This window comes from Mus caroli, chromosome 16 (assembly GCF_900094665.2).
Source record: "Mus caroli chromosome 16, CAROLI_EIJ_v1.1, whole genome shotgun sequence".
In the NCBI taxonomy this organism is placed as follows: domain Eukaryota; kingdom Metazoa; phylum Chordata; class Mammalia; order Rodentia; family Muridae; genus Mus; species Mus caroli.
The window spans coordinates 80,475,034-80,489,894 of NC_034585.1; the positions used below are offsets into that span (position 1 = coordinate 80,475,034).

The window sequence follows — 14,861 nt, forward strand, 5'->3', positions numbered from 1 at the left end:
TCTGTAACTCCTTCCATGGGTGTTTTGTTCCCAATTCTAAGAAAGGGGAAAAGTGTCCACACTTTGGTCTTCGTTCTTCTTGAGTTTCATGCATGTGTTTTGCAAATTGTAACTTATATCTTGGGTATTCTAAGTTTCTGGGCTAATATCCACTTATCAGTGAGTACATATCATTTGAGTTCCTTTGTGTTGGCAAGCACCTTTACCAACTGGACAAGTTTTCTCATAGCTTCTAGTGAAATGCATCTCAAGATGATGACACATGAGAAAATGTTTGTGATACAAGTATGTTTTATGCATAGATAATTGTGTATTTGTTTTATTCTTGAGAAGTCCCAGAGCTTTTAAGAGACTCTCAAGACTAAAAATGATCACTTAAAGGATATAAACAAGATATTAAAGAAATATAAATAAAAAGGATAACAGAAGTTACAATTTTGACATGTTCAACTTGTGCTAATAATGTTATCTAGAAATGTTAATTCAGTTATTAATAAACATAAAAATTTCTTGTGCTTTCTTATGAATTTCATTAAAAATCAACATGTGTATTGACAACCAAAAGAGCAAAATGGCATTCCCAAGTAAACCATAAATTAATAACCAACTTTGCAAAGGATTTTAAAATATTAGTTTGAGAAATAAGCACTGCTCTATTATACCTGGCATCCATTCATAACACATATCTTACCATAGGGACTTAACTGATATTTGCTAAATTGAATGGTGAGATACAGTTATACTCAATGCGATTGTCCTCATACATCTATATTTTGCTGCCTATTAGTAGAACCTCAGCAGCTCTCAGACACACAAGTACAAAGTGGTATTCCTGTACATATCAAGTGTACAGACTCAGAGCCAACAGCTACTCCTCATTCCTCTCTTGATCATAAAAGCCCAGCAAAGGTGAGCAAGACTTAAAAGCCATCCCCAATTCTCTTCTCTTTAGTGCTTTCTGGACCTTCTCACACTGTTTATATTGTGATTTCCAGCTGTGTTGAGCCTTGGTGAGTCAAGACCTCATGCCAACAATAACTCCTTCAAGCTTCCCTAGGTATCCTTCCATGTCCCATGAGTTCCCAAATTACTGCTGCTACAAACAAATTAGCATCTTTAAAAGATCGAAACTTGAGTAGATGTTTTCCATAATAATTATTATTTGGGATAATGATAGAGTAATAATACATTTTCAACCTCCCTTTCATCAGTTTTAGCAATTTTAGGATGAGATCCCAGGTCATAGTTGAATCCTTATACACAGTAGGTTATCCAAGAATTGACTTCCACTCCTTGTGTCATGAATCAGCTTGGAGTGACTGCAAAAGGAAATGGCCTTCCTGTTCCCCATGGCATTGAAACCAGAATCTTATTATCTCTGTTGCCTGCTAATCAATTGCTCATTAGAGGCCATCAACCCTCCTTGTTTTCTTTGAATCGCATTAAATGAATTTGGCCTTTTGCCATGGAAAGTGTGCATGTGACTGAATTATGAACAGAAGCACTCATTATTTAACTACACTGATTAAGCCCCTTGACTACACAGCTACACCACTACACTTCCTCAGCCATCATTATAAACTGGCAAACGTTCCATTTCTCTCACACAATTTCAAACCTTTTTAGTGCAGTTGTGGTTTCACCTTCAAGACGTATCATAAACATGTTAACATGGTAAGCCAAAGTTCTTCTTAACGTATAAAAAATAGATATCAAATTATTAATATATAGCTTATTGCATTTCTATATTTTCTGTTGGCCCTTCACAACAGTAAATTAGCTTTCAAGTTCATAGGGCCTTTAAAATTCAGAGGAGGGGCATGATAGGCAGGGATGACCACATATTACTGTATATATATAATATATATTATAGCACACATGCACATAATCTAGCATCAAAGGTAAGGGACATTAAAGTAGGCAGATAAACATCTATGAAAGAAGTAAGTGAATTAATGTACTAACAAATGATTTTCTATTTGGTCTGTGTCCATCAGAAGGCAAATTAAATATTTATATATGTATATATACGTATATATGCATATATATGCATATATATACACACACATATATGTATACTTTTTTCTGCTAGAGGTTACCTGTGTAGAATCAATCCCTTGTTATCATTGGGTATTGAGTGATAGAATGGAAGACTAAGAAAAACAAAGTGTCTGAAAAGTGTGAGGAGAGTTAGCTGTGGTCTCATGGCATCATGTTGGCCAGGCTATAGAACAGTGACAGTGGATTTAATTCCATAATAGATCTGAGGTAGACTTCAGAAACAAAAACGTTCCACAAGGAGGCCACTAGCCCTGTTAATGTCACAGGGGCTATGTATATGAGAAAGTTGTGATTTATCATGCTATTCAGAAGTATACCTTGGGCGTATGTGTGGGGATGGAGAAGCTATCAGCCACATCATGCCAACAGCCAGCAGAGCATGCTTCCTAGAACACTGGTGCTTGAGGAGTAGCTTGGAAAGTGCCAGTGATCAGTACCAGATGGGAAAAGGGGCCACCTACCATGTGGACAGTGATATCCAAGCAAAGAAAGTCACAGGACTTGGAGAATTCCCAGTCTTCATTGAGAGACTGTTCTCCGAAGCAGCAACAATATGCTGAGATGAGGAACTGGAGAAAACATAAATTCTGAAAAGGGCACCAGTAGCACTCCCTCAGATTGAAGAACACTTTGGATAGTATTAGCTCCTGACAAGGACAATTGTAACGTGCAAAGCAAGGGTGAAACACCACAGCATTCTGAATGCCCACTCTTCTTTTTACACAATTCCACTGCAAAGAGACTTCTGATGGAGGGATTAATGCTAGGCTTACAATTTAACCAGAAGTGCCACACACATGGATGTATACTTACAGCTATACATACAGATTTGTCTTGTGGACTTTTTAAACTTCCTGATTAGCACATATCAACTGTACATATTGACAAGTTCTGTGTGATAACCTCACACATGCACAGAGAAGGCAAATATCAAACAAATTGTCCTCGTCTACCATCACACCACAACATGGGACTGATTCTTGATGCATCATTTTTTCTTTCTTGCTACTTATACAACAATCTTTTAAAAATGGTCTTGTTTTTTGTATTTAAATAGAGATTATTTTAATTTGGAATGTTAAGTCAATCATGACAGTGACCCGTATTACGCAGTTTCTAAGCAGGCATCTATACAACAAGGTGATTCTGAACATAACAGAGTTCAGCGGGATGAGGGGCTAAGGAGCCCATATGTATTCACTTCTATAACAAAAACTGTGTGCCTATATTCAACTAATCCTCATGCAAGTTGCTGCCACTGCAGTGAAAGGATCTAATAGGGATTCTTAAGAAGCGTGATAACTTTTAGAGAGTGAGCAATATGTAAGTTTGCAGACGAAGCAAACTGACGTGCTGTGATGAACAGCTTGTTGTGAACACAGAGCGGGGTGGATGGACCCTCCTTCAAGGAATCGCTAAAGGTTTTCACAGGCTTAGAAACACCCAAGCTGGTATGATATTCTTAGAGAAAGGACATCCTAATGAGGTAGGACTAAGAAACATGAGCTCTGACTCAGGAAGGACATGCCATGGCATTTTCTGTGGCTAGAGCTATAAGAGTTTGGAGTTGACAAATAGGATCTCTGAAAGGACAATCTGGACCCAGAATTATAAGAGCAGAAAGTGACTCTGATAAATTTTAGGTAAAAAGAGGGGACATGATGGAATAAAAGACAGAATAAATTATGGACTGGGGGGGAACAGATACTTGGACTATTCCTTCTTCAGGGTGGGAAGTATGCTACTAAATCTGGTGAATGTAAGGCAGATTGCTTCTGAGACTTCAATTCTAGTTGTAAGATACATTTTGCAAACAATTAACAAACATTGAGACAAAGGCTCTTCTTCATTCATGTAAGGGCACTGTTCAGCTTCACCTGTGCTGGTAATTGACGTGGAACTTTCTAATATATAGATATCTTCATATTAACTCTCAAGTTAATGTCAGAAATTAACTCTCAGGAGAGATAAAACCTGGAGTCTCAAACTTCCGAACAGGGAAGCTAAATTTTAATGATAGATAAACTTTGCCTTCCCTGTACTCCACAGCATGATGCTGTTGAATCATGATCTTATTCTTGATGACAATGTTATCTTTTGTATTCCATATCTGTATTTAATTAAATGAACTTCTTTTCTTATAGCAAATAAAAAGCTACCATGGTGGTCTTCATGTGTGGTATGGTGATGAAGCTAAACCATTAGGTGCATAGAAAAGAGACAAAATGCACTGTGGAAGATGTTCTAGAAAACAAGCAAATGAATCAGAGAGAGAAGAAAATTTCTGAAATAGTTAGCTTTGCCCCCCAACTCACAGTCACATACATGTGTGCACTCCCTACACATATACATACCATATGAGCAACATTTAACTATTTAGGCTATGATAACTACCCTCTTTCTCTTGCTTTGCATTATCTCTTCCTACCTGAGATTTCCAAATGATCTTTTTGGCATCTGAAATTTCCATATCTACATGCTGTGATCAGTTAGTTTCTTAAAGCATGGGTCATGTAAGATATGTTTAGTCTTCTATATTGGTCACAGCTTGGAATTACTCTGCACAATGTATCCCAACCTTCTTCAAGTACCAGTGAGCCTTCTTGCTCCATCCTGGCAACTATTTCCTGCATAGAACATTTGTATGTTGTTTCCCAAAGAATAAGCTAAAATATTCCATCTACTAGAAAAGATTAACTTTACCCGTATTTGTCTGTTTTTCTCAAACATTTCTTGACACATGCCTTTCAATTCCTAATGTCACTGTGCCTACAGGCTACATCTAGCCATTTAGGACACACACAAGGCTCATTTTTGAATAGCCTTCTCATCTGTAAACTTCCCTAATGTTCCTTTCATTGGTTTCCACTGCCATTAGTTCCCACCATAAAATGTTGTACCACGATGCTATGTCCTGAACTGTATCCTCTTTACATTGTTCATGCTAATTTCCAGTAGTCCAGTGCGACTGTATTTGGAGAAAGGATCTATAAGAAAGACCACAACTTTAAAAGAGTGGAATTCAAAAGATGGCCTAGTCGGCCATCACTGGAAAGAGAGGCCCATTGGACACACAAACTTTATATACCCCAGTACAGGGGAACACCAGGGCCAAAAAAATGGGAATGGGTGGGTAGAGAAGTGGGGGGGGGAGGGTATGGGGAGCTTTTGGGATAGCATTGAAAATGTAATTGAGGAAAACACGTAATAAAAAATATTAAAAATTTTTAAAAAAGAGTGGAATTCAGCTCAGGTAAGAAGAGGCACGTCAGGACATCTTTCCTCCTTATCCTTTCTTTCCAATCTGCCCATTCCTCTTCTTCCCCTGCCCCATGCCCCTCTCTTGGACAGACATACAGAGTGAGGAATGAACACATAAACACACAGCAAGTAAATGGACTCCTACCAACCAGGAAGAGGTATCTCCCCAGAAGGTACACCAGGTGGATCTTCGATCTTAAACTTTCCAGTCTCCAGAACTGAGTGAGAGTTTCTTTTTGTTTTGGATATGCCCTTCCCATGCTAGTGCATTGTTGTTGCATTATCAAACCAACACACACACACCAGATCATCTTTTTAAGGAATTTAGTTGTCACTTCTTTTCTATACTTAATAAAAAAAATCATTCAGCCTTCCTGCTCTGTCTTCTTACAGCACTTCCCTCTACCACACAGGCTGTCCACACTCCTCTGGTCATAGTACATGGCCTTTGGGTGTGGCTGCTATATGTCTTCCATATGGGTCTGGCTAGCATTGCCTTCTCCAAAACTGGTGTCTACAACCTCAGTTCTTCCCGGGACAACAAAATGTCCTCAGATTTTCTGTTTTTTTTTTTTTTTTTCCTTCAAATATATGTTTCTACCCACAAAACAAGACAACATGGTGATTGCTGGTTCCTCAGCTAATTAAGGATAAAACGATTCACACTATGGATATTACTTAAGAAATGTTCAAAAACAGTTACTTAAATCCAAATGAGATCAAGCCATTCTTTAGGAAACACTGCAATGGTACACTTGTAATGATACCTGATAAAGCCACCTAGGAGGAATCTGTGGGTTTCTTCTCTTCCCTGTCTCAGACTTTGCTTATCCTTGCTGAGAACTTTATCAGTTTTCCTGATGTAGGAGTGATTAACTTATGCATCGCTTCCTCCTACTGGTGGTAAGCCTACTGATGGAAACCAAGTGTCCCCCCTTATTGTCTTCTGTCTTATTGGCTTCATCTACCCTCTTCACAGCAGGAGTGTGCATGCAAGGTGCCTACTCAGACAATCCATCCATTGTCTTATATATTGTTATTTTCTGGTTCAAGGTTTTTCAGAATATTTCTCATACATTTTCCATACATGACCATCTAGAGTTGCGTAGTCTGTGGTCACTTTCCCCCTTTCTTTTAAGGTTGACCTGTAGCTGTGATTCTTCAACAATGGTTACTACAGGCTTGATGTAGATTTGAATTCAAATATGTGACCATATTAGTTGGTTCAATCAGCAAACCAAGGACAAAGAGTGCAATCCCCTCTCTCTTCTAAGGTTTTTGTCTTCTAGTGTCCATTTCATGCTGAACCTAAAAGGGAACTAGATAGGAGAGGAGAAGGGTCTTTATCTGGGACTAAAGAGCAGAGAAGTGTCTGTGTCCTGGATCACGCATCCTAAGACTGACATGGAAGGAGAGAGTCTAGACAGAGCACAATGGCTCAGTGAAGCATGATTTAGTAATCAATGAAAAATTAATAGACCTTTTATTCAATAATCTTTTAACTGTTTCATAGTCATCCCAATGTCTTAAGTCTATGCAATAGTAAAGAGTTCATTGTTTTTGGTCAGATGTAGGGAGAGATGTGAAAGTATTTCTGATTTTGACATCAATCAGGAAGATTATTTTTTCTAAAGATGTTTTTGGAAAATAAGTTTAGGACTGTCTTTTAAAATGTATTTTATAACAACGGAGAGTCAGAATGAGAAGAGAACTCTGAGAAGCAATGTGTAAACCCCCAGGGCCTAGATTTCTAATGTCTGGTGGCAGACGTAGTATGAATTTCAGCAGCAAGGCCATTCACAATAGAAGTAACTTTGTGCCAGAAAAAAAAGATAGGTGCAGTTCCTATAACCAGAACATTACTGAGGGCCAGTGCATAGCCCTGAGATCTCAGTGTGCTAGCTTGGTAGCTGAGATGTGAACATTCCTCTGCTGACTCCTAGACACAACACTCAAGGTGTTACTGGCTGGTAAATAGGAGTGGGAAGCACTTCCTCGCACATTTGCTTCACGCCTGGAAAACAAGCACTTTAGCAGAAGACAGCTGGACCCAGAATTCGAACAGAACTCAGAGCCCATCAAAACATGGATTTGATGGTTGAGCGTCTGGCTGCTAAGCAACACACATCTTACATTCAAAACAGAGTTGTAAAATCGGAGTGCTGGTGCCAACTCTGGGTATTTCTCATTGAAAAGAAATAACTATGGAAGTTATTTCTTTCATGTGGACAGCCTGAAAATACCTGACTCGCATGAACAGAAGAGTCCTGATCTTCCCTCTTCTAGAATTCTTGGTTTCCATTTTTTTCAAACATTAGGTAGAGATTAAATGCACATGCAAAATACTTTCAGATGGGCTTTGTCCTGTATTGAAATACTTATACAAGCTACCTAATAGTCCTCTTTTAAATTAGAATTATGTATTCATATTATAAGTGCTCTTCAAAGATTCAATTTTTTTTTTGTGAAGTTAGACAAGCTTATTACAGATCAACCACATCCCAAATTGTATTTGTTTTAAAGTAGGCTTCTGCTTGGCAAAGAGGAAAAGGAAGATAGAGTAAAATATTCCCCATGTGCAAACCAGCGTGGAAAGTTCGTGGCAATTCTTAGTAACATTAAGTTAGGGCTGGCAAGGTGGCTGTGTCAGAGGGTAAAGGCACTTGCCACAGAGACTGAGACCCTGAGTTTGATTCATGGGACACACACAGAGGAAGAGAATCAATTCCCAAGGGTTATCCTTTTGGACCTGTGCTTGAAGGCTCTGGAACATGCCCTCTCTCATTAATAGAATGTAATTAAGATTTTATTTTAATGAAAAAGAAGTTAGAGAATGAATTTACTTCTACTTTGCTTTTGTCTAGTTAAAATGTAGCGATGTATTTCCCAGACTAGGAAACAGTGATTGTCAATTACCCAAGTACACCCCCCACACCCCCCCCCCCCAGCAAAAGCAATAGACATCATTTAGAATCCTGGTTTCCTTTCAGCTGGGAAATAATTGGGAAAATTATGTGGAAAAGAGCAAACGGTGAGAGGTCTTCCAGTTAATTTTAGAATTATGAACAACGATTTTGTATTAAACTGAAAGAAAATTATTACCATGATTGGCAGTGTACTGCTTTTTGGTGTGGTCTGTCTACAAAAGTATTTTTTCCTCTTTCTTTAGGGAACCTCCTTCTACAAACTCTCCCAAGCCTCCTTCTTGGCAGGCAGTCATTATATAGCAACACAAGGAAATCCAGACGTGGAAAGTTGCTTATGAAAAAAAAAAAAAAAAAGACTTGGAAATCAAGTGAGAAAAGGGCTAGTTTTACAGAAGAACTTTACAGGGAAGCCTACAAAATGCCTGTTGCACCATTATTTTAAAAACTAGTGCAGGGCAGAAGAATTAAAGGGTGGCTTCCAGATCATCTCTTAATGAGATGAAAGCTTTTTCATTGCACCCAGAGCTGTGATGCCTACTTCTCCCTGGATACTGCTTTTGATGACTTTCTTTGTGGGTTACAATTATGTCCACCTCATAATCTGCAAACGTTTCTCTCCTTCGACTTTATCAACACTCTTTTCTTCATACCATGGGCACCTTAGCAAAAATAGAAAAATTAGGTAGGGAGGATGTAGCACCCTGAAGCCCCTACAGTGTGCCATTGAATTATCTATCCTTCCTCTTTGGTTACAGTTCGTAACTGTACACTGTCAAAGAGTTTGTTGTTACTTAAAGTTATACTGGATGGATTTCATGCACCTGGAATGATCCTTAAACATCAGTCCTTCACAGGCATGTGAAAGGGCACAAGTCAGGCAGAGAAATTGAATTTGGCAATAAGCCAAGCTTAAATCAGACTTAGAACACATCATGATGCTAAGATTAAGATAGACAGGGAAGAGCTCCACCTGGATGGTGGATGTATACTGAGGAAAGAAGTGGAGAGCAAGACCATGACACCCAGGCATGGTGTCTTCTAGGTATGCCATGCATAGTCACGGCAGTCATGCAGAAAATGAAACTGTGATCATCGATAGAACACACACACACAGACACATACACACAGTAGGAGGGGGCTAGCTGGGAAGACAAAATTCAACAAGGATGGGAGGGGGATAGATAAGGAATGGTAATCGGGACAGCTTTCTGAATGCTCAGGCTCACAACTACCAGCAGGACTTTTGGTCTGAAACGTCACGCTAACATGGTGGTCTGGTAACTGTGTAAATAGATGTGTTGCTCCCAGAATGTCTGGGCTCATAATGATCCATCTCTTTTCCTTCTGGGTAACCATCACCCTTAACGTGGGGAAGTCCTTGGAAAACGTTCTTCCCCACATCCTGAAGCTCTGCCCAGAACTTCAGAAACACATTCATCCAAACCCCAAACCTTCCAACTGGATTTGACCCTTGTTTGGCAGTTGGGCCGGAGGGTGGTGCTTCAGATGTGTTGGTAGAGGGCCTGGGGTGGGGGGTGGGGTGAGGGGTTGTCCTCACTGCTGATTGGGCTTCCGCATCCCCTTGACCCTCCCACATTCCTTCCTTCTCAGGAACTCAGATTCCAAGGTGGATATGTCAGAAGCCCATTTGGAAGCCACATTAGAAAAAGCAGTCCTTTGGAAAAGGCTAGTGTTGCAGAAGAGTTCGTTTAAGGACATTTACAAGGGAGGCCATCAATCAGATAAAAGCAACTGCCAACTTTCAAGTCCTTCCCATTAAGTAGGACAAAGTAGTACTTTCGTCTTCACTGGGAAGTAGAAAACATGCAATTTCAGACGACAGTCTTACTTTCCTCCTTTTGCCATGTAACTGTACACCTCCTTATCACGGCCATACACCACAGTGTCCTGTCTGACTGGCATCCAGCCTTAGTGAGTGTTGATCTCCTAAAGTCCCCTCACTTAAAGCAGAGATTACTGCAGAGGCTCATCAGAACACCTGAGTGTAAGTGAGGGCTGAGTGGTTTGCATGCAAGATGCATTTAAGTAAATCTCTATTGAGTGACAGGTCCTTTATGGGAGAAGCAGAGCCACTAGCAAGACCTGCCCTTCCACCAGTCTTTGTATCCCAGGGCTGGGCACCCACCTTCTGTACCTACCTCTCGGGTGAACAGGATGGCTGCATCATAGTGCTCCTCGTGATCATCCCCTAGCTGGTTATGTTGGTGCTGCCATTTGCAAAAGTTCTTGAGGGTCGTGGCCGCATTCTTGCTCACCTCCAGACTCTTGTCCTTGTCCGTCAGCACCACCACCTTCACCACAGCCAGGCGGATATGGTTTTCAATGCTTGCATGACTGTACAGCCTGTTGGCGATGGAGGCCAGGGTCAGCAGGTAATGTTGCAGGCCCCGCCCATACATCCTGGCCATGGAAGAGTCAGCCACCAAGAGGAGCTCCACCTGGCGGGCCCTGGAGATGGAACGGCGCCTCCGCCTCCACCAAGTCTGAGGTCCCGCGTTCCCAGATGGTGAGAAAGCTGAGTGGTCCAGCAGCTGCGGGGCCAGCGCTGAGCGTCTCCTAGATCTACTGTGCACCGAGGGGCTCTCTTGGGGCCCAGACGGGGATGCAGGAGTCTCGCAACTGGCGCGTGGCGGCAGGGCCTCGAAGCTAAAGCCCTCACGGGTGTAGACATGCAGGATGCGGGAAGATCCATCCCCATAAATTCGTTCATACTCTGCCCAGGACCCACGCAGGAGCGGCTTTAGAGTGTAGCGCGCATGCTTGACTGCAAAGAAGCCATCGAGACCCCCGCAGAGGTCAAAGACAGCTAGGGATCGAGGGCTACCGTCCACGGTGCCTCTGTAGAAACAGTGACCCCGGTGGCCAGATGATGTGCTCAGCCCTCCTCCTGCAGTAACGATGCTACCAGCAGCACCCACTGTGTCATCTCTCTCCAGGTCCAGCAGGAACCTCCGGCCGCCCGCGTAGACAAGGTAGCCCACTTTGCCACCGCCAGAGTAGAGTTGGTCTATATTCTGGACCAGCCCGCCGCTCCTGCGCTGCCCGGCCAAGGGTTGTGAATGGCCTCGCTCCCGTGTTTCCTCCCCCTGCGGCTGGTCCGGCTCGGCGGCCGCTGCTGCAGCCTGAGGCTGCCTGGTTTTATCCTGGGCAGGTGCCGCGGCGGGGCTGTCAGCGGCCAGGGACAGGCAGGACGCGCTCAGCAGCAGTAGCAGCAACAAGGACGCCCATTCGAGCCGCATAGTGCGCTGCCCGCACTGAGTCTAGCTGGATGCTTGCTATTTGCTATGGAAGTTTCAGGGGCGGGGGTGGGGGGCTCGCCCTCCCACCCACCCACCCACAGCCGCACACTCTACACACTGGCGTGCAAGGTTGAGTCAAGTGTCCAGGAAAGGGTAGGGGGAATCCGCAGCAGAGCGCCAGCCTGGCCTGGCACCGGTGCCACTGTGAGAACTTTTTCTTTGTTGGTTTGGAAAATGTTTGGAATGGAGTTCCAAGAGACGGAGGAAGAAAAATGTAAAATAAAATAAAAGAAAAAAAATAATAAATGAAGGGTGGTGTTGGTGGGAGCAAAAGCCAAGAGGTGGAGAGCAACCAAATACAAAAAAGGAGAGAGGCCCAACACAGACAAGATCTTTGCACAAACAGATCAAAACAAACGAGCTAAGAGAGTAAGAAGGGCGACCGCGCTCCCGGCCCGCAACTGGTGCGCGTCCGCTCCCGCCCCCTTGAAGCCCGGGGCTGGCGGCTGCAAAGCTTCCAAGCTCCGACCCACTTCCTTTCTTATTCTCAGGGCTTCCTCTGCTCTGCTGGAACCCGAAGGCAGGGAGAAATGAGACGGGAGAAAAGAAAAGGAAAGAAAGAAAGCAAAGAAAACACCTAAAAATGTTTAAAATCAAAAGCTAGGAGACAGCCTGCGGAGAGCCAGCGAGGCGGCGCGTCCTGGTCCCTTCCGTTGCCGCGTCCTCCGGCCCGGGATCATCCCCAGTCGGCTGCTACGGGCGCGGAGAGCGGCTCAGGCGCTGTGAAGATGCGAGGAGGTGGGACAATGAATTTATAGCGGCGTGCCATCCTGCAATGGCAATTTCAACAATTCGTCACTGCACGCTGCCTCTTAAAGGGAGAGCTTCCCCCACCACTCCCACCCTTCCCGGTCCGCGCCTAATCTGATGGGGGAGGGAGCAGCGAGAGGAGGAGGGTGATCGAGGAAAGGCAGACCAGGAAGGAGGAAGGGGCCAGAACCTAGCAAGGTGGAAGGAGGGACAAAGGAGGGGGTAAGGGTGAGAAAGACATTGAGAGAAAAAAAGTATTTGGGCAGAAAACAAGAAAATTCTCTTGGCCTTATTTAAAGCCACAGCAACTCTGGTTCTGTGTGGTATTTCACAACCAATCGGGGTTGGCTAACCTCGGCTTACCTCATCTCCTGAAGGGGTGTTTTGGTGTGTTTTTAAAGTCTCTCCCTGCCTCCTTCCCCTTGCTGTTCTTGAGCGGGATATGAAGTTCTTGCTTCATTTTGCCGGCCTGTGCGCTCTGGCTTTGTAGACCTGGTAACTTCACTGGTCAGGGCAGCCGCCTGTGCACCCCCAAGTCCCTCTCTCTTTTCCCTGGTTCTCTCCAGTCGGTCCCGGTAGCTGATTTCCAGCCTTCTCATCTCCAGCTTGTTCAAGTTCCAACACTTGCTGACTTCGGGCTAGGGCTGACTAACTTCTCCCGGCCATCAGCTGAGCAGCCAGGCAGCCACCGGTGCTTCCTGGCGCGTCTCTGGGCATGCAGCACTGCGGTGACCCCAACAGGGCCGGCTGCGGCCTGGGAAGTCCTTGGCTTTTTGAATAAATGGCGGTGCTCCCAGCCTTTTTTCCAGGACATAGTTGGTCAGTGCCCACAATCTGTCACTTATCCCAGCCACTGGAACTCTGAGCTGAAGGATGTCAGGGTGGGAAAGAGTTAACTCTTGAAGGGAATTCCGCACCCCACCCCAGACTTTTACATTTGTGCTCACACTTTCTCCCTTTCCTTCCTAAAAGGTAATTAAATGGCAAACACGCCTTTGTTTGTTTACTTACTACTCTTCCTGTAAGTCAGCCACTCACTGTCAGCCCCCTCATTTTCAAAGCTCATATTCCCATGGAAGAATACTTGAGGGGAGGTGATCGGTGTTTATTAGCAGGCAGGTGGCATGGCCCCTGCCATTCAGTTCCTCCATTCTTTGTTTCCTCTACTTATCAATTCTAAGAAAGGAAACCCCAATGACTTTCTCACAGCACGTTGACTTGCGGCAGGGTCCAGTACTGGTCTCTGCACACACCCCGGTATAATTTACACATCTCCATCCCTTTTAACTCCACTCCTTCAAAGGAGAGCAGGCACACTTACATAGCTTCTTCAGATGATACATTCTCATGGAAGGTACCACGAGGGCCAAGACTGGAGAAGGCCAAACAACAGTTAAAGTAAAAGAGGGCATGGATTGGAGAGAGAACAAGGTGTGTGTGGGGTGGACGTGGGAGGAGTCCGAGAGAGCCTGAATGGATCCTGAAATATATCGGGACCTAGAAGGAGGATGCTGCTGAAAGCACTTGTGTTTCGATTCTCAGGATGCTCAGGTAGGTTTCCAGTAGTTAATATTACAAGGCAATGGGCAGATAGTAAAGGCAGAGAATGGAGGCACCAGCAATCTTCCCTGTCTCCCAGCAACCTTTAGCTTTGTGATGACCCAAGTCACTCCAGGGAAGATTACCTGGCACCTATTTGTGTAGTAGTGGTCAGAGTGAGAATGGCCCCAATAAGGTCATATGAGGTCTCCAGTTGGTGGGAAAGTTTAGGAAGAATTTGGAGGCGTGGCTCTTTTAGAGGAGGTGCATCACTCAGGGGGAGGTTCTCTCTGCTTCCAACTTTGGAATCAAGATGTGAGCTCTCAGCTGGTCCTGCCATCATGGACTCAAACCCTCTGAAACAGTAAGCCCAAAAGACATTTTTAATTTTTATTATTTTATTTTGTCCTAATCATGTCATTTTTGCCACAACAATTGGTAAATAACTACGATAAAACTTTATTTCTTTTACAGCACTTCCAGGAGAAAAAAAAAAAAAAGCACAGTATTTCAGTATTTGGGATCAAAGGCTCCAAAACAAACTATATTTGAAACACGCAACTTACTCATCTGTGTCTCAAAGGATCTTTTACAAAACAAGTATTTCAGGTGACCCTGGGGTAAGGCTATTAAATGCAATTGTTTTCATTTGTGGTCAGGTTCCTTATGAAGAAGGTTAAAGGATTCCCCAATGACTTTGTCCTCCCTGACACCTTTTGTATCTCTGAAAAATAAAATGTTGCTCTCGAAAAGAGACTCAATCTGAATCTCATGCCTTCATGTCTGATAAGTGAGTGGCATTAGAATTCAGACCAAATAACCAAGTGTTTGGAAATATGTTAAGGGCAGATTTGTTTCAAAATGTGAGCATAAAATAGGAAGTATTTATTGGAAGTACTAGTCACAGGGATGGGGCAGATAGAGCTTGAGATACAACGAGTAAATTTTTATTGAAGGAGGGTTTTTTTTGTTTGCTTTTTTGTCTTTGGTTTTATTTTTTTGG

General features: G+C 43.2%; 1 protein-coding gene across 1 annotated transcript in view; it reads right to left on the minus strand.

The window, feature by feature from the left end:
- The window catches only part of Adamts5 (ADAM metallopeptidase with thrombospondin type 1 motif 5), a 40,979-nt gene extending 29,400 nt beyond the window's left edge, over window positions 1–11,579 (minus strand). The window contains exon 1 of the mRNA XM_021185177.2: window positions 10,409–11,579. Coding sequence (XP_021040836.1) covers window positions 10,409–11,509 — 1,101 coding nt within the window. The 5' untranslated portion in view covers window positions 11,510–11,579. The remainder of the gene's footprint in view (window positions 1–10,408) is intronic.
- Between the last annotated feature and the right edge of the window lie 3,282 nt (window positions 11,580–14,861).